Here is a 21,398-nt window from a genome sequence, read left to right as displayed (position 1 = left end):
AATTCTAGGTATATACCTGCCTCCCTTGTTAAATTATAACAACTCGCACACGTTTATTTGAATGGTTATTTGATGTATTGGTTTACATGAAACTTTGTCCCAAGCATAGCTTTAATATAACTCATTGACTTGGCGCCTTCGGCTTGGGAACAAAGAACTCCAAGAAAACGCCCACTTGACGTGAGTAGTTGACGCCAGCGTCACGTTCTTCCAGGGGGAGGGGCATGTAAATAGAGAATTCTAAATAAAGGGTAGTGCAGAATTTTAGCTAGTTAGCTCGCTAACCTTACGTCGAATTTCTTTGTTACTGTAGACAAGTACACGGTAAGGTTCACATATAAAATCAGTTGCTTCTTCTTGCATGCATAATTTCACAAAAAAAGCGCGGATTTTTTCTTCTTCTTTCAGTGCAACTTGGTGCATTTTAGCTACCAGGTCCATGCGGCGCCATTACTGTATGTATGAACTGCTGGACAAAATGGCCATATTTGAATTAGCGTTAACGTGTTCGTTGAAAATATCCATTTCTGTCATGATGCGAAATAATATTTTCTCCTCCTTGCTATTTTATCTGAGCACAAGTGTAATTTAGTTAACGCAACGCCGTGCAATGCACGAAATGCATGCGCAATTGTCGTCCGTTTGATTAACGTTTCACGTAAAGAAAGAAAATCCTTCCTGGGGGGGAAAGGCGAAGGCCCCAATGAATGACGATTTTGGCCAAGTGCAAAATAAAATCAGACATCGGCGCCATTTTCGCTATCATTTCACGAACTGACCAAACACTTTATTTATTATATAACAAGCAGGCAGCTAATCCGTGTTCATGTCCCCATCCAGGCCATTTAGTGTGATGCCTATTCGCCGTGCAGCCGGGACTCCACCCCAGGAGACTGCCCCCTCTACTGCAGCAGAGGGAGGTGAGCTCGGCCATCATCCAGGTCGGGAACTGATGGTGTCCCAACCGGTGCCCAGCCATAATATCCAGACCATACTGAATATTAGTCATATAATGATTACTATCCACATGACACTCAGCAAAATAGCATCCAACACACCAGTGCATTAAGCACTAGTGGTTGTGGAAAGTGATTTCATAAACTTGCCCTTTGTAATTCCCTCTCCTCTAGAAATTTGTTTTGCAAGCATGTGAGATGTATATATATTTTGTTACATTGTACTTGACCAGTCTGTTGAAATATGTTTAAACTAGCTGGTGAACCCAACCTCTACTATGCTCAACTGCGTGGCTTGTCACTTGAAAATGGTATCTGATTGCGTAGCTCAGTTTGAGGAAAATCCATGTACAAACGCAGCTGGAATTATACACATGGAACTTTACTAATGGTCGACTTGAATATTGCATTGAATATCTGTGTGAGCAAGGTATTTCAATGACTAAGCCAACAAAGTAAGTCATGCCCGACTGGCGAGCATTGTTTTCTGGTTTATGGTATTTTCCCCTGACCTCATACTGTGGTGGAGTGTAGTAGAGGTTGGATCTACCAGCTAGTTTAAATTCTTTGTGTTGTCAGGACATCACATCTCTGTACACCCTTCTTTCCCACCAAACCTCTATCCAGAGCCTGATGCCACATCGGAGGGGTCACCTTCTGTTGAGGAGGAGGAGCAGGCTGCGTCCTCCGCCTCCCCGGGAGAGGGGGAGGCTTTAGGGGAGGCAGAGCCAACTGAAAACGGTGAGGAGGCTGAGGCAGCCGGGGAAAAGAAAGTTGACGAATCGGGGAAGAAAGGGTGAGTCATCACAGAATCTGTAACTCTTTACTAATGAATATTGCGATATTTCACTCTGATGGCACTTATGTGTTTATTATCCTTACCTCTGCTGGAAAGCATTAGAATATTTGTCTCAAGTGTTGCGGTGGTGCTGCTCTAATGGCTGGGACCGTCACACGCATATACCAACTTCTTCCATCTATATTCGCCAACTGAGTGCACCAGTCTGTTAAAAAATTTAAGAAAATAAAAAAAACTTGAGGAACAGAGAGTCATTGACTTTGTGGTAGTCAGACATTGTGGGACAGCACACGTACTGCGTATAGTGAGACATTTCAATATTATCGTTGATCTACTGGACGCTGTATACCACTCACATTTGGACAAAACATGGCAATTTAAAAATTACCGAAGCATAACGGGTGTCGTGCATCTAGAATCAATTTTTTTTTATTGTTTGTTTGTTCCCCCCCCTCCATAATTACAGGGCTCCAGACTGCGACCAAAATTGTATCTCATATGCAACCAGTTTTTGAGCATGTGCGAGCTAAAATGTCACCCTGCCATATTTGTGCGAGTGCATGGGATTCACGTTCTTCAAGGCAGAGGACGCAGAACTTTACGAAACAATCTATTTAATTAACTGCATTCCATATACGAAGCGGTCTATAGCTGATTATTTCAAAAAGCTAAATGAGGAGGATAACCACTATTTTTGTTGCAGTCTAGAGCCCTGTGCAAGGTCATTGATTAATACCATGCTATATCCCCCCCCCCCCCTAAACTAATATACTGGTGTTGGATAAATACTATGCATTTAATTCAATATTTCAGTACTGATCAGTAAGTTGTATCGAAATATGGGAACTTTTTCAAACTAGCGTCTTGCCAACATGTAAAGTAGGTACAGAAAATGCCACTGCTGTAGTCGTACTCACAAAACTGACTCCCATGACATGAAATGTTTCCTCCTCCTCTTCATCTCCTAGAGCAGTGGTTCTCAACCCTTTTGCCCCCGTCTCCAAGGAATTATTCCAGAGACATTATGACCTTTCTGCCTGTCGTCGTTGTCGTCGCAGCTCCGTCTCTACACCAATGTAGTTGGCCCTACTTATTCCACTCATAAAAGCGTAAAAGTGAAAAACTACTTTTGCCAGTAGACCGTCGATATTTACACATCGATATCCTTCTATATTTTCTTTCCCCTATTCATAGCAAACATATTACAGTAGATGTGTCATCTACAGAAAGTAAAAAGGCTATTTATATAATATTAATTGCTATGCGTTATTTAGTCTTGATGTTTTGTGAATTAAGCATTCTGTAATTAACTTTCAATAGTTTACTATAATTGCAAGGCCACCCTAGCACGTCCCTGGTCCCTCTGTTGAGAACCACTGTCTTTGAATAGTCGGTCTATGACGTAGACCATGTCATGGAATAGAACTCGAGTCAAGTCAAAGGAGTGGCTAAAAAGAAGCAAAAATTGCTGTGGCCCACAGACTCCCTAGATATACAGTAACAGCGATGCTCGTAGGTTGAAACTACTATGGAGCGTAAAGATGTTTTCAAAATATTTCAGTTTGGCTTTGACTGCGTGGACATTGGGAGAAAGTGAGAAATGCAAGGACTGCATCGTTGGACAGTGTGCGACACACTGCTATGTTCTCCTGCTAAGGTGAGGATATGATAACGATGAGGGTGGAATCATAGTGAAATATCGCTTCGAGGAAACCACAGAATGATTTACTGAGCTCTCTCTTCACCCCCCCCCCCCCTTTTTTTTGGGCAACAGGTTGAAGGACGGATACAAGCTGGAGAAATCTAAAGTCAAGAAGGTGAAGAGGACCGTCCCTGCGTGGGCCACCATGTCTGCAAGCAAAAAGGTGCCCAGTGTCAGCATCTTCCCAGGCTCTCAGCCCAAGGTGGACGACATCCTCATCGAGGCTATTAAAGTATGTACCAATGTGAAGTGAATTTCTACCCCTCACCTGTTGACGCTTAATTCTATATTAGTCTTCGCGTTAGGTCTTGGAGGTTTACCATTATGGATCCTCATCCACATAAAGATGGGGAGTTCATTATCTTTTTTATTTAGATAAGATATTCCTTTATTGATCCCCTTGGGGAAATCCGGGCGTCATAGCAGCATGGGGGAGGTACAGGTATTATGGGCATGGTAATAGTAGAAAGACATAAATATGTCTACAATTTGATCTGAATAAAAATATTAGTGGGAAAAAATAAACTGTAAACAATATAATTATAATATTAAAACACCATATTGAATCAAAGTTGCACCGTGATAATTTTGTATATTCAGATTCCTTTGTCACTTATTTCAGTACTTTATAGCAAGAAACGTGAAAATATATGATGACTATAGCAGCTTCCAATAATAAAAATACAAGAATTTTAGCATAGAATAAAATAAGATGACTAAAATAAAGATTACTGTACACAGTTCTAAAAAGTGTGCATTGCAGATCAGGATGTAGATATTATACTATATGAAATTGAATAACAAAATGGCTATGTACAGTTCCAAAAAAGTATGTTGTGTGATGAGCAATGTGCAAATTTTAGCAGTGTGTAGAATGCAATGTGCAATAATCTTTTTTTTATCATCGCCAATAGTGTTTCTCAAGTGTAGTCCGGGGGGGGGGGGGGGGGGTTAGGGGGGCGTCAATTAGAGTCATATGAAATCCGTGTTCACGGAATCGTGGACTGAATCGCGGAATTTATCAATAAAAATGGAATCGAGTGCAAAACATGGAATATTGTAGAATTTGGCCTAATCTGGACTGAAATTCCGTTTTTGGGAATTTTGGTGCAAAGCAAAGATGACCGGGGACGCTAGAGCAGGTTACACACAACACGCAGCAGTGCTCAAGCGTCTCGCTGCTTTGATGTTAACATCGTCAAGAAGCTAAGAAATTCCGCAATAAGCCCTCAATTCAGAGCAGAACAGTATCCTAATGACTTTTATGCCTCCGGCGATAAGGTGTTTTGCAAATTCTGTCAACGTTCCGTGGACTGGACCCGCAAAAACACGTGCAACACTATTGTGATTAAATAGCTATGTAACGTTAGGACATAGTATGGAAATGATAGCTTCTAGCTAAATCTAGTGCACCCATCCATTTGTTTAATGCAAACGATTGTCATTACACACGGTCCTTTATAAACTAAATAAACTTAAATAGCTGTACACTGCGACGAGATGATTGCAAATTGCCCCTTAATTTGGCCGTTGCGAGTGAAAAATAATATTTGGGAGCAATGTTGCGAGTAGTGATTTCAACCCTTCATTCGCATTTCACTCCTAAATGAATCCATACAAATTGGATAAAAAAATTGTAAAACATTAGCCTACAACCAAGGCTGTACAGTGCGTCACAATGTCGTGGTGCTATGAAAGAATCTGTCGGCAATGAATGAACTTACTGCGATCGCCGATAGCCGGAGTGTGAAAAATATTTACGTGGAGTGAATCTGGGTCACGCTATATACTTGGTACTTGTAGTCTATCGTGCGATTAAAGACCATGTCCCTGTCTGCATAGAGTCTATACATCCAACACCAAATCCCATAATTCCTAGCGAAACGAAACCGAATGTGGCCTTCCTTTCAATAATAATATGGGCTATTGCATCGCCAAAGAAGCACTTCCTTTCAATAAATTTAAGCCGCTAATTTTGCTCTGCAAGAACAACTGAGTGGATATCAGTCCATCTTATGACAACCACGTCCGATGTGGAGAGATGATAAGATGATGATGATTGAAGTGATGATGTGGTGATTGATTGACGGGGACACAGACACTTCTAACGTTCAGGTTCAGCCATGCATTAGGTGAGTAGTAACCCCATATTAGGACGTGAAATACTGTCTACTTCAATTTCCCTCCGGGGATCAATAAAGTATCAACCTATCTATCTAATAATGAGACGATATGCAAATAAGATAATACTAATAATTGTCACGGTTCCCCGTGCATAGTATTACATTCCACTTCTATAAACAATCAAAGTCCTACCGTAAGAGCCTCATACGGGTCAATTAAACCTTTTTGATTAGTCTTTCCTTCGAGCTAAGTTGGACTGAACATTTCACTGTCAAAAGCGCAAACCACGTCGCAACACGGTTTTCAAAATAAAGGTCACATATACAAATGCCTCTCAATTCTTATAAAAAAAAGTCCCGGATATACATAAACATTCATTGGCATAGATCTCTATAAACGGCCCAACACATTGATCACTTTAGGCACACACTGAAACCAGTAACATCACAAATATGAAGCAGGTAATTACCCATAAAAATAATAAACCTTTCATGGGGTTATTTACAATAATAATAATTAATTTGATTTCTAAAGCACTTTTCATTGTGAAACAAATATATGCAGAGTTTCTTGTCCTCCTGATTAATGCAATGGTGTGTGTGTTGTGGTGATCTCATTCAAGGAGCACTACAGCGCGCGCCACGCACACACACACACACAGTTTGTTGTTTTTGTTCTATTAGTGATTTACACACTTTCTCAGTTGGTTCATTATAAAAGATACAAACCTGAAAACAAACGCACTTAAATGTTAAATAAAATTACCACAGTAATGAGGCAGGAAAAAAAATATATATATATCTAACCCTAACTAACCATACTGTCATGCACTTGTCCTAATAAACTAACCTACACTGTAGCACTCAACACTTTGATGAACATTGTTACTCAGCTGATAGAGTTGTGCCCTTCCTGATGGCTTGTCGTACAGAACTTGTAAGTCGCTTTGGATAAAAGCGTCAGCTAAATGACTAAATGTAAATGTAGGAGGAACATATTTTTTTAATAATGGTAACATTTTTATTTAAAAATGTGCCCCTAAAAATATTCTTTGCCCCTAAATTTCTCATTTAGGGGCAAGTGTGCCCCTAGTGAAAAAGCTTAGCGTACAGCCCTGGGACTATAGATGGAAATGATAGCTTCTAGCTAAATCTGGTGCACCCATCCATTTGTTTAATGCAAACGATTGTCATTATACACTGTCCTTTATAAACGAAATAAATAGCTATGTAACGTTACAGTACAGAGGACTATAGATGGAAATGATAGCTTCTAGCTAAATCTAGTGCACCCATCCATTTGTTTAATGCAAACGATTGTCATTACACACTGTCCTTTATAAACTAAACTAAGGGTGCCTAAATTATGCATTACTACCGGTATATTGCATCATAATATAATGGATATAGCTAGGCTACTGTCATTGTGATAATGTCAGTAGTAGCTGTATCTATTGTTTACACTTGAAATGTGTATTTTTATTTTGCCACAATATTATTTGAAAAATATTGTGTAAACTGTAACTGTTTCTGAGTTGCAGCACTTAAAAACATTAAATGGACTGTTATATCTTATTCAATTGTGGACATTTATTCATTCCCACTTATTAGACGCTATTTCTGATGGTAAAATGAGCATAAAAAGCAAAATACAGAATTCTGAAATATTAAAATGGAATTTGGGGAAAAGTTTTATGGAATTTGGAAAATAATAAAACTGATTTCATATGGCTCTAGCGTCAAGGGGCTCTGTTGGAGTCTGATGGCTTGGGGGGGGGGGGGGGGGGGACTGTTCTTCAGCCGGTTGGTTGTGGCTGCGGTAGCGCTTTCTAGACCGCATCAGCTGGAACAGTCCATGGTTGGGGTGGACTATATAAATAAGTATACCGTCAAACATCAGAAAAATATAGCCCCAGCCCTACTTCTCATATCCATACCAACATCCAGCACACATAATTAAACACCTGTATGTCTCTCTCATTCCATTTCCTCTTCTTTTGAAGCAATGCATTCAGGACACGGTGATGCCATGTTTGTGTGCAGTATTTGTAGGTCATGCCCAGTATCTCTCCTCTGTAGTCCTCCGCTGACAGGTCAGGAATGTCCTTCCAGTCCGTCATGAAGTACATCGTGATGAAATACCCGGGTCTGGATCTGGACAAGAGAAAATTCCTCATCAAAAAGGCTTTGAAGAAGCATGTAGAGAAGGGTGCCGTCAAACAGGTAAGGAGTGTTCTGCTCGTTTAATATTTGTTATCCGACCGCTCGTTCGCTTGCTCACTCACTGCTTTGTCTTTGTTATTCTCTTGCATAGCTCAAGGGTAAAGGCCTTTCAGGTAGTTTTGCCATCGGGAAGCTGCCCACCACCAAACCTCAAGCTAAGGTAAGTTATAAAAGACATAGGAAATGGCACTTTTCACTGCCAAGGTTCACATTCAGGCCACCCATGCTAAAAATATTCACTCGGGCGGTCAGGTGGCGTAGCGGAGATTGTGCTCGTCACCAATGCAAGAGGCTGTGGTCTCGACTCCCGGAGAGTCAGCATTGCCTTGGCTTGGGCTGATCGCTATACTAACTCGTTTGGCTGAGTTAGGGGGAGGGAAGCCGTGGGTGGGTCCTGGGCGTTGTGGACAGCGACCCCTACAGTTCGGTCGGGGCGCCTGCACAGCGAGGGTAGGATCTGGAGAAAGTTAGTGTGACCTTCCACACGTTACACTCTCCCGGTGAGAATCTGCGCTGCCGGCTGGCTGCACATGTGTCGGAGGAAAGCATGTGACAGTCTCCGGCCTCCCGGACCAACAGTAGGGGGTGGTGCGCAACAACCAGGAAGGGGGTTGGGAATTGGCATAATGACTTAACAGTGGGATGGGAAAAAAATCGGAAAAAAGGAGGGGGAAAAAGGTAATAATAAAAAAAGAATTCACTCAAGGTAGATCGAGGTGCTTTGGATAAATGCCTTCAAGTGGCATAAGTAATTTGACATTTTGGGACATTGGAAAATGCACCTGTGCCATACTTTTAATGGGGATCATTAGACCTAGCGGAACAGGAACCTCATTGAACTACATTAGAAGAAAATGGTGATTTGAGATTGTTATGGGAAGGGTCTGAGGCAATATGGGTCTGGTCTACTTAAATCCCTGTCCCCTACATCGTCTCCCTATAAGACCTAAACAGCCCGCAAGGAGGGAAGTATATGCAACTTATGTTCCACAAATCCAATATTTATCGGTATCTAATGAGAAAAAGCTACAATCTGTTAATAAAATTTTCATTCAAGCAATCACCTGCACTGTGATTGATTGAATGAAAAAATGTATTAACAGATTGCAGAATGGGTACAATACAGTAATCTTGTCATTCACATCATCCTTATCTCCAGTCTTGAAGGCCTTGTTTACACGCACACTTCAGTGCTGCTTTCACACCTCAAAGAGCAAGTTGTACGCAAAAACAATCACCTCCCTTCTCTAATCCACTCAAATGTATTCTTAGTGGATGGTTCTCGAGGACAGGTCTTTGATTTATTTTCTATTTATTTAGCTAGTTTGATAGTGCTACTCTTGGATGCACAAGCAGCACAGTTTCTGTTGTTCGTGTGTGAACAAATCCTAATGTGTTTGGTTGTAAATCCAAAATAAAATCTGCATTCACAAATAAGTTTAAATCCTTTTTAGTGCAAAGCGGCAGAAACAAACGTGTTTCAGCCCTTGGCGCAACACTGCAAAGGCCAAGGATTCTGCCTTGTCGGTGCTGTAGGTCCAAGAGTCTGCACCAAATATGAATCAAATGTTTTTGAGTTGGATCGAGTCGGTTCTTGTATTGGATTGTAATCGGCGTCTTCCTGTCTCCGTTGCTGTGCGGTGTTGTAGAAGGCTGTGACCTCGGGAGTTAAGGCTGAGTCCCTGGGAGACGCTCTGCCCCTCATCATCACTCGGCTCTGTGAGCCCAAAGAGGCCTCCTACATCCTGATCAAGAAATACCTGGAGCAGCACTTTCCACATCTCAACGTCGAGAGCAGGTACGTTTACTTGCCTTGTATCGTTAGTCATAAAGCATCACTGACACAAAAAACGCCCTCTTAACAAGCCATCCAGTTTGCTGTCTTTGATGTTTTTAAATCTGGTCATTAGCTGGCATTATTGATTCGTTCTCTTGCTTTATTGTCAGGCCGGACGTTCTGAAGTCTGCCCTCATAAAGGCTGTGGACAGAGGCTTATTGGAGCGGATCACTGGGAAAGGAGCCAGCGGGACTTTCCAGGTATGGTCCTTTAGCACAACACAAGCGTTCTGCATGTATCGTTAGTCCCAAAGCATTTCTCCGCTGTCGAGGTGTTTTGGTCTCAAGACACTCTTTTTCTTTGTCACAGCTGAAGCGTAGTGCCGACAAGGCTGCGAAGGGCGGGCCACTGGACGACGCCATCGTCGCTGCCGTCACAGCCATGAACGAACCCAAGACCTGCAGCACCCAAACACTCCGCAAATACCTAGTTGACAATAACAAGGACACCAAGGAAGGCCGTTTGGGTAAGTCCCACTCTCTTCCTAATGTTTTTCTATCGCGCATCCTGCTTTTGTCTTGATCACACATGAACAATCGTAGGTTTAGGTATTCTGAGGATTCACTAAGTCTGTGGTACGTTCTCCCCTCAGTGGCCACTCTGACTAAGACTCTAACCAAGTGTAAAATGCTGGGCTGGATGGATCAGATCACTGGGAAGGGATTCCAAGGAACCTACCGGCTCTCATTCCCCTTCTACCCAAGGTACATTGACCACATTCTGTGTTTTCCTAATGAATTAATTTGCCTTAGAAACTGCACATTCCTGTCTTGGAATGAAAAGCCACCCTAAAATGTAATCAACACCTTATTTCTACAGTCAAGTTTTTTTGTCTATTTGTAGACATGAATAACTACACCCCAGATAACCAAGACTGTAACTGGGAACTTTGTGTATCCAAAGTATTGTTTTCTGACAGATTTTACAATTCAATTGACTTAAGTTTCATAGTGGTGCTAAGTTTGAAGTTGAAATGGTCCAACTTCTCAAAATTTGGACCATTTCAACAACTTGGGGTAAGTGTTTGTTCCCGGTTTGTGATGTTAAGCAAGCAAAGCGGAGTTGTACATATACAGACGGGAACCGTCAGCCCTAGATATGTGCCCACACATCTGAAAGAACTGGTTTATATGCATTCTTCTCAGACCTTCTCTTTTGTTGTTCCACAGCCCAGCCGTTTTGTACCCTGACAAAGTCATAGCACCACCACCGAAGAAGAAGGAGAAAACGTCCAAGAGTAAGTTTCGGGATGATTCCTCTGACGAGGAAGATGAGGATGAGGAAGAAGAGGATGAGGATGATGAACCTCCCCCAAAGAGGTGCGTCTGAAAAGTCTCAAAGAAACGAGTTTGTATTTGATGTAGGTGTGTTTTCAGCTGTCAAAAAAAATATACTTGAAATGACACTATTGCTGTGCTTCTCAATTCTGATTTTCAGAAAAGCTCAGAAGAGGCCTGCACCAAAGGCTCGCGTTCCGCCCAGGAAGAAGCCACGAACAGCCAGTCCGTCAAAGGCTAAGGGCAAGAGGCCTCCCCCCAAAAAGAGAGGTGCTGCTCCAGCCAAGAAAGCGGCCACTCCCGCCAAGAAAGCGGCCACTCCCGCCAAGAAAGCGGCCACTCCCGCCAAGAAAGCGGTCACTCCCGCAAAGAAAGTGGCTACTCCCGCAAAGAAAGTGGCTACTCCCGCCAAGAAAGCGGCTACTCCAGCCAAGAAAGCGACCACTCCCGCCAAGAAAGCGGCCACTCCCGCCAAGAAAGCGGTTACTCTCGCCAAGAAACCTGCAGCCTCCTTGAAGGCATCGCCATCAGCAAGTAAAGCCACACCTGTCAAGAAGGCGGCTCCCGTGAAGAAGCCCAAGACACCAGTTGTTAAAAAGATGACCAACAGAGGATCCAAACCATCTGGGTCACAGAAGTCGTCCCTCAAGGAGCCTGCAGCTAAAAAGGAGGCGAAGACCAAGCCCTCTGCCCGCAGGTCCCAGAGGAAACTCTGAGCCCAGCAGGGCCCAGCCGGAGAAGGCCAGCTGTAGCTCTGAAGGAGGCGCTGCCTCTTGTTCTCAGTGCTCTGTTTTGCGTCATTGTTTTTCTCCCTTTTTGAGGGGGCTGTAGGATTTTTCTTTTTTTCTTTTTTGTAGGATAGGAAAGTGACATCGGTTAGGCAAGTTTACTGTACATTTGAGAGTATCTGAATCTCATTTTATCTCTTCCTTTTAAACACCGTTGTGTAGAAAAGCTCAGTTTGTGTAAAAGCTTAAGAGAAGCTGGGTTAAGAATTGAAGTCTGTCACTACTCTCTGTTCCCATTTCCCTGCTTCTCCTTGGTAACGCACAGCAGAGGTCCTGTGTAACTACAGCCATGCTGTGGCTTGTCTTCTCATGTTTTATATTCCATTCTTAATCTTCCCTTCCAAATGTTGACGGCACACATTCCTAAAGGCATCAAACCCTCTCCTTTACAAGAAGAAAGAAAAAAACAAAAAAAAAAGATTGTTAAACTTTTACTTAATCGTGCGTTGCAAATTTTAAACTGATAAATGATATTGAGAAATATTTTTTAAGACTTTTAGTCTGTTCCTGTGTCCTGGTAAACACTGGCGTTTAGTTTGGCCTTTCGAGTTTGAATACAAAGTCCATTTTGAATGTTGAGACCTGCGGATACGATAGTGGTGTTTTTGACAAAGCACAGTGTGTAGTATTTTTCAAAACGATACTACTGCATTGTAACAAAATGTGTTTTTATTTTCATGTGTGTGATCATGAGGTGATTTTATGGGTTAAGAGCTCTAAATGCCAAGCTGTCTGAGTTGTGTTATTGTGAATAAGACGGATGTTTTGAAGGGCCTTAGCTCATATTGTGCATGCATATAATCCTTATGATGTTATGCTTTCCCCCCGAAGTCATTAATAAAAATGGCTATTTGTAATCAATTGCTTGTTCTTTATTCTATTTTTGAAGGGTATGAAAGCAGTTTACTTAAAGGGGCATTTCACCAAAAAACAATGCGGATTTATTTTGCACATCCAAAAACTTTTGCACACATTAATTTTGTTTTGAGAGTAAACTAGTTTACATAGTTTGAATATGGCCACCATCAGGGACATTGAACCCTTGTGTTGTGTTACTTACAGGTCAATTAAATTATATGGATGTCCTTATAAGTTATTGCTATTTATTTTGTATACATAATTGCATGGTGCTGTAATTAACACAACACAAGGATTCGGTCATATGCAAACGAAATGAATTATGTGCAAAATAGATAGGTGTTATTTTTTTTTAATTAAAAATGTAAAGGTAAAAGGATTAAAATAAGATGACTTAACCAATATTTTAAAAGTATGGGCTGGACGTAGGGCTACGTGGGAAAGCTAGTTAGATGTGGGAATTTATTGGGAGGATGCACACGTCAGTACACTGTCTGAATTGCGCAATGAGCTGGAATGTTGAGTCGGGAGGGGGCGGGTGGCATATCCTCCATGGACTCAATTGAGCCTATTACAGGCAAATCTACTCCACCGTGGCGTTTTGTGTAACATTTGGGACACGCCCCAGCACACCTGTGGAGTGGACCACAAATGTTCAGGTAAGTCGCGTCGTGTGGGCGTCACTTTCGATGTTTGCTGAGCCTGAGCGAGGGGGGTCTCATACTGGGCGGCGGTGGGAACAATCTCTGGCTTAAAGTAAGTTATTAATCAAAATTGGTTTCTCTCTCAATCTGTTTGGCTCAATCATGGCACTCAGCGGCTGAGCGCACCCGCATGTACCAACGTGTTGTCATTCCAATGTTCCGAGATCTTCAGTAAACCTAAAATATTTATGTCGACACGTTTGCCAGAAGAAGTCAATAGAAACCTGGTTACTGGACTGGTACTTGAATGAATTACCGCAGCAATGCTGAACCATTCACCCAACCAGCATAGCAAAGGGTGTGTTGATAATACACAGGCTCAGTGACTGACTACTGAGGTAACTTCTAACTAAAACGCTGATAATCGATACAGTTTGGTGTTGTGTGTAGAGTAGACCTATGGCAGTCTAAAGTGATCCTGTGAGGTCTGATTTCACAGATAAATCGACAGCATGGGTGACGCTGACGCACCAAACCGAGAAGATGGTACAGTTACACGATCAGCAGAGGTACATCTAGAAGTTTGTCTTTGTTCTCCTTCTGTCTTTTACTATTGGTTCATTTTGAACAGGCTCTCATCATTGATATTTTGACAACGTTGTGTCTTCAAAGTACGTGGGCTCCTTTCCAGTGGACGACTGCTGTTTGGCTGACCAGATGGAGCAGTTGCACACACAGCTCAAGTCTCTCAGAGTAAGAATGTAAAATGACAGTCCAGTGACCCAAACGAATGGTCTTCTTAAGTGTATACTGTTTAGTAAAAGTAATTAATCAAACGAATGATCTAAGTGTATACTGTTTAGTAAAAGTAATGAATCAAACTAATGGTCTAAGTTATACTGTTTAATAAAAGTAATGTAATGGTCTAATATACTGTTTAGTAAAAGTAATGAATCTGATCGCTACTCATGATCCTACTGTAGCTATACCTATAGTTTATGGACTTAGAATTGGTGTCGGCAGGGAACATGTGGTATTGATGCATCCTTGTTAAATACATAACAGTAACTCTAATGACTGCAGGACACCATGGCTAACAATGTTTCCACCCATAACCAGACATGCAAGAGAAGGAGGGCCGTGTCCCTGAAATTCTCAATCAAAGGTGTGAAAATGTATAACGAGGATGAGACGGTAAGGATATAGTGGTTTGTTCTTAACGATGACAAAATACATGATCGCATTGGAAGTTTGCTCATTGTGTGCGTGTATTTATATGTTAGTCTGTTTTAGTCTAATCAACGTGAGACACTGGTTTCTGCTGGAATAATCTATCATCCATCCCTTCACTGGCTCCTTGTCAGCTATAGAATCAGATTATCCTATTGTTTGTTTATAAAGCTTTGCATGATACTCTACTGCAGGGGTGTAAAGTACTTGAGTAATTGTACTTCGTTACAATACTTAAGTACTGTTTTGGAGGATTTGTACTTTACTCGAGTATTATTAGGTTTGTATACTTGTACTTTTACTCAATTACATTTCAGAGAAAAAAAACATACTTTTTACTCCTTACATTTAAATTAAAATGCAGACCTACAAATCTCTCGGGTCCAACCATTTGAATTAGTATATTTGTTTCTCTGGCCGAACTAACGTTAACGTTATTAATCCTGCGGCCGCATTTTACTTAAAAACAGCCAATCAAATCCCCATCAATGGAAAAAGAACCCTCCCATTACCCATGCTGATTGGTCCTTGTGCAAGACTAGACAGTCAGAAGAATAGACCGTCAGAAAAAACGTTTAAACTTTTTAGTACTTAAGTACATTTAAAAATAGAAACTTTTTGACTTTTACTCAAGTGTGTTTTTAGCCAGATACTCTGACTTTTACTTGAGTAAGATTTTGAGACGGTACCCATACTTTCACTTAAGTATAATTTCTGGGTACTTTTTACACCCCTGCTCTACTGTATTATCTCCCAACGTCGTCTTCACCCTATACAGTGCATCCCCACTAGGTGTGAGTCAGGTCCTGTGACCAGAGGCTCTTAGCTGTTCTCGGGTCTAAAGGTTCAAATCTATGGGTGGTTGAGCCTTTGCTGTTGCAAGCCCAGGTTATAGACTTGGACTTTATTGTCCCCGGAGGGAAATGCCTTCTCACAGCACTGTACTCAACAGACAACAGCACATACATTGTATCAAAGTAAATGGTACATACAACGGCACACAGTAACAACATACAATGACAGTTGTACCGGATCTCCTCTCTGGTAAACAAGAATACCCTGAAGACTCTGGCAGGAGCACTCATTCAAGGGTACTACGACTATGCTTGCACCTCATGGTACCAAAGCACCTCAAAGGCGCTAAAACAAGATTACAAACATCACAAAACAAACTGGTCAGACTACTGCTTGACCTTACTCCTAGAACCCACCTCACCCCTGCCCACTTTGACAACCTAGGATGGCTTAGAGTAGACAACAGAGTACAGCAACTTGCAATGTGCCTGTTCTACAAGATACACTACACGACTAAGGTACCCATGTACATGTCAAAATACTTCCCAAAGGTCAGTGAATACCATGACCACAACACCAGAGGAAGCTCAACAAATCATGTTAAACCCAGATTCGGCTCAAACAAGGGACTAAACACGTTTAGCAATTATGCCACATCAATGTGGAACGCCCTACCCAAAGCTGTAAAGGAATGTGAATCCCTACCCACATTCAAAACCGCTCTTAAAGAGCACCTACGGGATGCTGCAATTCGAAACTGGCCACCGTAAATGTCCAAACCCCCCCACCCCCACCCCCACCCCCTCCTAATAGACAGTCTCTTCCCCACCGCATGTATATATTCTCTCTCCGCCGTATGTATATTTCTCTCCCACCCACCCACCCCCTCCAAATGTACAGTCTCCTCCCCACCGTATATTCTCTCCCCACCGTATGTATATTTCTCTCCCACCCACCCACCCCCTCCTACAGTCCCCTCCCCATCATATGTATATACTCTGTCAGGATCTATGGGTAACAGTACTGTATATTTGAATATCGTATATGTCACAAATGTAACAGTACTAAATACCTGTATGTCATGTATGTCCATATGCCATAAATGTCATGTATGTTGTGTATGTCATAAATGTCACTATGAATTGAAAATGGGGGACCCTGATGTAAACAAGACAAACGTCTTTTTCTGGTCTGCATCCCCTTAACAATTGTGTGTATTGAGCCGTACTGTATTGTACCCATTCTGCAATCTGTTAAATAAAGTGTCTTACTTACTCAGCTCATCCCTTTTTAGTTTTTTTCTGTTTTGTCCTGACTGTGTCCATTGTTTCTGTAAAGCATGTTGGAACAAACTGGTCATGGATTTTATAGTCTATATTAATTCATATAAATAAAGTTTCACATGACTTTGTCCGTAGACCCTTCTAATGGCTCACGCTCTGAGGAGGATCTCTCTTTCCACGGCGCGGCCTGCAGATGACCAGTTCGCCTTCGTCGCCCACAACCCAGGCAGCCCCGACGCCCAGCTGTACTGCCACCTCTTCAAGGCCAGGCACTTCAGAGCAGTACGAGTTCACAAAGCACACACATACCCCTCCAACACACACACACACATACACACAAGTTTGTATCATGGTTTCTCGCTCTCATTTCAAACATCTTTTACTTTTATTGTAGCCCAGAGATTACTATAATTATAGTCCTCAGGCATCAGAGCATTTAACTCTTCTGTTTGCTTGTTGTCTTTACTTGTCTCTCTGTCTACAGTTAACACTGTCACAATCAGATTATTATTGCCTGAACATGATCGCATGTGTTAACCAACAGGTCTGGGCAGTTCTAGACAAATGCATCCCTTTTGGACAGGCTCGCCTTTTTTGTGGAATTCTACCTAGTCTAGAGCCTCTGGTTGCACCCTGACCACAATGAGCTATGTAACAAGATTGACGAGCAGGTACAAGGTATACAGACAATCATCTACATAATGTTATTTCTATATATATTTTTTTTCTATGTTTTTCGATTCATGAATATGAACAAGAGAGGCCATTAGTGACTGAGAGGACTGTAGTGATGACGTCATCAAGAGACGAATCCTGCAGCTGCTCCATAGAAGGTGACTAATGGAACAGCGGTCTCTTTCTCTCAGGCGCAGTTCCTGAACTTGCTGCTGTGCCGCTGCTTCCAGCTCTTCTACCTGGAGAAGCACCCAGACGAGGCCCAGAAGGAGGCCGTTGGCCCACTGCCTCGCCGTAACCCGTCCCTGCTTAACCACGGCTTCCCCCTCAGCGTCAGCGCCCTGGTGTCCTTCAGAAGAGCCCCCTTCAGAGGGTTACTGCCGGGGTCCAAGGTTTGCGCCAGTGTAGTAGCAGAGTAGCCCTGCCTGAAGCCTATAGTAAGCTGAATATATCCTGTGATCTGAAGCCTAGTAAGCCTAATATATCATGTGGCCTAAAGCCTAGTACTCCTAATATATCATGTGGCTTAAAGCCTAGTACTCCTAATATATCATGTGGCCTAAAGCCTAGTACTCCTAATATATCATGTGGCCTAAAGCCTAGTACTCCTAATATATCATGTGGCCTAAAGCCTAGTACTCCTAATATATCATGTGGCCTAAAGCCTAGTACTCCTAATATATCATGTGGCCTAAAGCCTAGTACTCCTAATATATCATGTGGCCTAAAGCCTAGTACTCCTAATATATCTTGTGGCCTAAAGCCTAGTACTCCTAATATATCATGTGGCCTAAAGCCTAGTACTCCTAATATATCATGTGGCCTAAAGCCTAGTACTCCTAATATATCTTGTGGCCTAAAGCCTAGTACTCCTAATATATCTTGTGGCCTAAAGCCTAGTACTCCTAATATATCATGTGGCCTAAAGCCTAGTACTCCTAATATATCATGTGGCCTAAAGCCTAGTACTCCTAATATATCTTGTGGCCTAAAGCCTAGTACTCCTAATATATCTTGTGGCCTAAAGCCTAGTACTCCTAATATATCATGTGGCCTAAAGCCTAGTACTCCTAATAAAGCCTAGTAGTGAGCCTAATATATCCTGTGACCAGGGGGGAATTCCCCTTTGGCTGACTGGTTGATGTTTGGTTTCCCATGCAGGGGAATCCAGGTGGGTCACACTAGCAAACCCTTCTGTATTCTGCACGATTGGCCAAAGTTATTGTTCCATAGGACGCTGCTGATTGAATCGGAGAACAGTACCTCTTTGAGTCTAGTTTTTCAGACTAGTGCTGTTCTTATAGTTTTTGTTTGTTTGTTTTTTGGTTCTTCAGAAAAAGTTGACTGAAGGGCAGCAGAGCAGCCAAGAAGAGGCTTTCACCTGCTCTCCTTCCCTTACGCGCAAGGATGCCATCCGCAACAAAGTGCTCCGTTCCGGGGCTTATCGCTCCTTCACGTTCACCCCTCTCAAACAGCGCAGTGTCCAGGAGCGACTGAACCCTCCACAAGGTGGGCTGAGTGTTCAAAGAGCCGTTTCAAGAGTCAAAGAGTGGATTAGGTAACGAAACCCTCAGTGTTTCACCGTCTGTCGTGGTGTCTGTTAAGTGGATGTGGGCTCTGCACTGTGCACCACTTAACGAGGTGAAAGATGCTCTTGCGTAATAAAACTTCTGAAAGCTTTTTGTCATTGGTGCTCACTCGGTGGTCATGTTCATTGTACACGACGTGGCTATTTCATCAGCATTTTCCTTGTTTTTCATTCCAACTCTGTTTAAAACGAGCATTCCATTCACTGCAACTCCACTCCAGGTGGAATTACATTGGACATTTTCCAAAGCAAATAAAGCCTGTTAAAATATCTCCCCCGAGGGACCCTCTGGAATGTGATCATTTCAAGAATCCCAAAGAATGTATCATCTTCTATGTGAAACAGGAAAGGAACAGGAAAATGCACCACTGAAGAGATCCCGTGCTCCCAGTTTGGCTGAGACGGAGGAAGCACTGGCACAAGCAGTCTGGCGTTGGGATGGCATTGCAACGTGAGTTCTACTCCTGCATCTTAACGGATATATCCCTGATCCCTTCCCTTGGATGTATGCTCCATGTATTTGAACAGTGACTGCACAAAAACATGTTACCTTGGGTCTGCGTCTTGTATTGCAGCGATAGCAGCTCATCCCTGCTTGCAGACGACGTCCTGGGATCATACCTCCTGTGTCCCCATCCCAAGAAGCCCAACTGTGGCTCTCTAATCATTCACTTCCCCTCTGGCCTTGTTACCCACCTCATAGAAAATACACACAAGGGGAAATTCCTACTGGAGGTAGGTGTTTATTTATGATATTTTTAAAAATGTTTTTATTGTTATTAGGGAAGTGTATTGAGGTTATCATCAAATTATTATTGGGAGAGAGTGATAAAAGGAGGGGGGTTGTGTGATGTCATCTTGATTTTAACTTTGTTTGACTGCAAAATAGATGTACAATAAAAAAAAATATTTTAAAAAGCTGTAAGCATGATGTCACACAAATGGTTCATCCACACCAGCGCACCAACCTGCAGTGAGGTGCTGTGACTAGAAGTGAATGAGCCCTAATGCTGACTCGGCTCACCCGTTCCCTGGAGTCAGTTGTGCCAAAGTACCGATTTTTGTTTTGAACTGGTCCATCGTTCTGTATCATTAACGGGAAAGACGTTGTTTTTTTCCGAGAGACAAGAGGTCCAAAGTACAGATGAAACGCAATGGAACCTTAAAATTAGCCCAACTTACCTCATTTACCTGTTTCTTTTTCCCTTTTTGGTTTAATCTTTTATTCTAGAAATACAAGAAGGAATTCAGCTCGGTCGCTGCCTTGATAGAGCACTACACAGAGACCAAAGAAGACCTGGCATGTTCACTGAGCTGGGCCCGTGTGAACCACTGCTACGAGTGGGAAGAGAGCACTGGCAAGCTGCAGGCTGGAGGGACACAGAAGAGCATCAAAAGAAGCAACGCCAAAAGTACCCAGAGAAAGCAATGGGTTTAAGCACTGGACAGTGTCGACAACAACAAATACAACCATGACACTTTATTTCTATTGCACAAATATACCTTTACTTACTATTCACTAATTATTATCTTTTTTTAATAATTGCACAGGGTATTTTTTTTTTTTTTATTATCTTTTTCTCCACCTGATTTTCTATTTTTCTCCCCATCCCAATTTAGTCGTTATGCCAATTCCCCCCCCCTGGGCAATGCTGACTCCGGGAGTCGAGACCGCAGCCTCTTGCATTGGTGACGAGAGCAATCTCCGCTATTGCACGGGGTCTTTTAAAACTTTTAAGTAGGATTCACTATTGATTGATAGACTGTTGACACTTATATAATAAGCCTGTTGCTTTCTGTCAAAAAAAGTCAATGTTGGAGATCTGTCCATTTTTGTGATGGGACACTTATCATGTTTTTCAATGTAAACGTCTTATGGTAAGATGTATGGTAATCGTCATTACTCCTTTAATTCTTTTAATTTACAATATTATTTTACATTGCTGCTGTAAGTATTCCCAGGGTTCAAAGCTTGATATTGACTTATGAATATACAATTGATCATTCTGTACAATATAATTTGGGCTCTCCTGGGCTCGAGGCTCAGGTTAGCTGTCCTGGTTGCTCACATCAGTTAAAGCCAAAGATTTTTTTCTTTGCTTGCTTTGATTGATTATTGCTTTGTAAGTACCTTTTTTTTTTAACATGTAGATCACATTTTAATGTCTAATGGGACTGGTTTTCCATTTATAGTGTCGTTTTACTTTTCTGTGATTACTCTACGATATGATGCACAACATCAAATACATAATCGACGACACAGCTTTTCAGCCTCAACTTATTGTGTCACAGACCTATTGTAACACGAGTCGGGCGAAATTAATCAAGGAACGTCTCGAAATGAAATCATTAACATGTTGATAGTAACTTTGATACCGACTGCTGGTGAAGTTTCATTGCATACATAAATTGCTACTAATCCATAATATTAGTTTTTGCGAACCTCTAAGTGCATATATTTGACTCATAAAATCGTTCAAAAAGGAGGCCAATGGAGATGTGATTGAACCAGTTTGAAATGTAGTTTGAGTAACTTAAGTTAACGTAATGCATTTCTGACCTCAGAACTTTTGATTACAAGTTGCACAGTTAACTGGTCTATGAGCAACAAAACACTGC

General features: G+C 42.0%; 2 protein-coding genes across 5 annotated transcripts; both read left to right on the top strand.

The window, feature by feature from the left end:
* The first annotated feature begins 219 nt into the window (after positions 1-219).
* Positions 220-12,563, top strand: hp1bp3 (heterochromatin protein 1, binding protein 3). Of its 3 annotated transcripts, none has more exons than XM_084316001.1 (13): positions 220-324; positions 841-920; positions 1,584-1,752; positions 3,317-3,412; positions 3,530-3,689; positions 7,660-7,803; positions 7,895-7,963; positions 9,453-9,601; positions 9,751-9,841; positions 9,951-10,107; positions 10,234-10,345; positions 10,811-10,960; positions 11,079-12,563. In XM_084316001.1, exons 2-13 carry the CDS (start codon positions 854-856, stop codon positions 11,632-11,634), a joined length of 1,920 nt encoding a protein of 639 aa, XP_084172127.1. In that variant the 5' UTR covers positions 220-324; positions 841-853; the 3' UTR covers positions 11,635-12,563. The 3 variants fall into 3 exon arrangements, with proteins under 3 accessions (XP_084172127.1, XP_084172126.1, XP_084172128.1); XM_084316000.1 differs by having other exon boundaries at positions 841-941; XM_084316002.1 differs by lacking the exon at positions 3,317-3,412 and having other exon boundaries at positions 841-941.
* A 664-nt stretch (positions 12,564-13,227) lies between these two features.
* On the top strand, positions 13,228-21,039 carry sh2d5 (SH2 domain containing 5). 2 transcript variants are annotated; one of them, XM_084316375.1, is made up of 11 exons: positions 13,306-13,320; positions 13,476-13,606; positions 13,708-13,777; positions 13,881-13,961; positions 14,328-14,402; positions 16,652-16,798; positions 17,383-17,583; positions 18,526-18,700; positions 19,125-19,230; positions 19,355-19,514; positions 20,011-21,039. In XM_084316375.1, the coding sequence occupies exons 3-11, from the start codon at positions 13,721-13,723 to the stop codon at positions 20,215-20,217; spliced, it is 1,209 nt and encodes a 402-aa protein (XP_084172501.1). In that variant the 5' UTR covers positions 13,306-13,320; positions 13,476-13,606; positions 13,708-13,720; the 3' UTR covers positions 20,218-21,039. The 2 variants fall into 2 exon arrangements, with proteins under 2 accessions (XP_084172500.1, XP_084172501.1); XM_084316374.1 differs by lacking the exon at positions 13,476-13,606 and having other exon boundaries at positions 13,228-13,320.
* The last annotated feature ends 359 nt before the right edge of the window (positions 21,040-21,398 follow it).

Source organism: Notolepis coatsorum (assembly GCF_963971535.1).
Source record: "Notolepis coatsorum genome assembly, chromosome: 6".
Lineage (NCBI taxonomy): Eukaryota > Metazoa > Chordata > Actinopteri > Aulopiformes > Paralepididae > Notolepis > Notolepis coatsorum.
Note: the sequence above shows the minus strand (reverse complement) of the source record. Positions and strands in the feature narration are given on the sequence as shown.

Excerpts from the sequence above, each read along its gene's own strand:
- hp1bp3 (XM_084316000.1), top strand. The coding sequence starts at position 854 with ATGCCTATTCGCCGTGCAGCCGGGACTCCACCCCAGGAGACTGCCCCC. Across the intron at positions 942-1,583 it reads TGAGCTCGGCCATCATCCAG|AGCCTGATGCCACATCGGAG; the intron begins GTCGGGAACTGA and ends ACCTCTATCCAG. Across the intron at positions 9,842-9,950 it reads GAGCCAGCGGGACTTTCCAG|CTGAAGCGTAGTGCCGACAA; the intron begins GTATGGTCCTTT and ends TCTTTGTCACAG.
- sh2d5 (XM_084316374.1), top strand. The coding sequence starts at position 13,721 with ATGGGTGACGCTGACGCACCAAACCGAGAAGATGGTACAGTTACACGA. Across the intron at positions 13,962-14,327 it reads CACAGCTCAAGTCTCTCAGA|ACATGCAAGAGAAGGAGGGC; the intron begins GTAAGAATGTAA and ends ACCCATAACCAG. Across the intron at positions 17,584-18,525 it reads GGTTACTGCCGGGGTCCAAG|AAAAAGTTGACTGAAGGGCA; the intron begins GTTTGCGCCAGT and ends TTGGTTCTTCAG.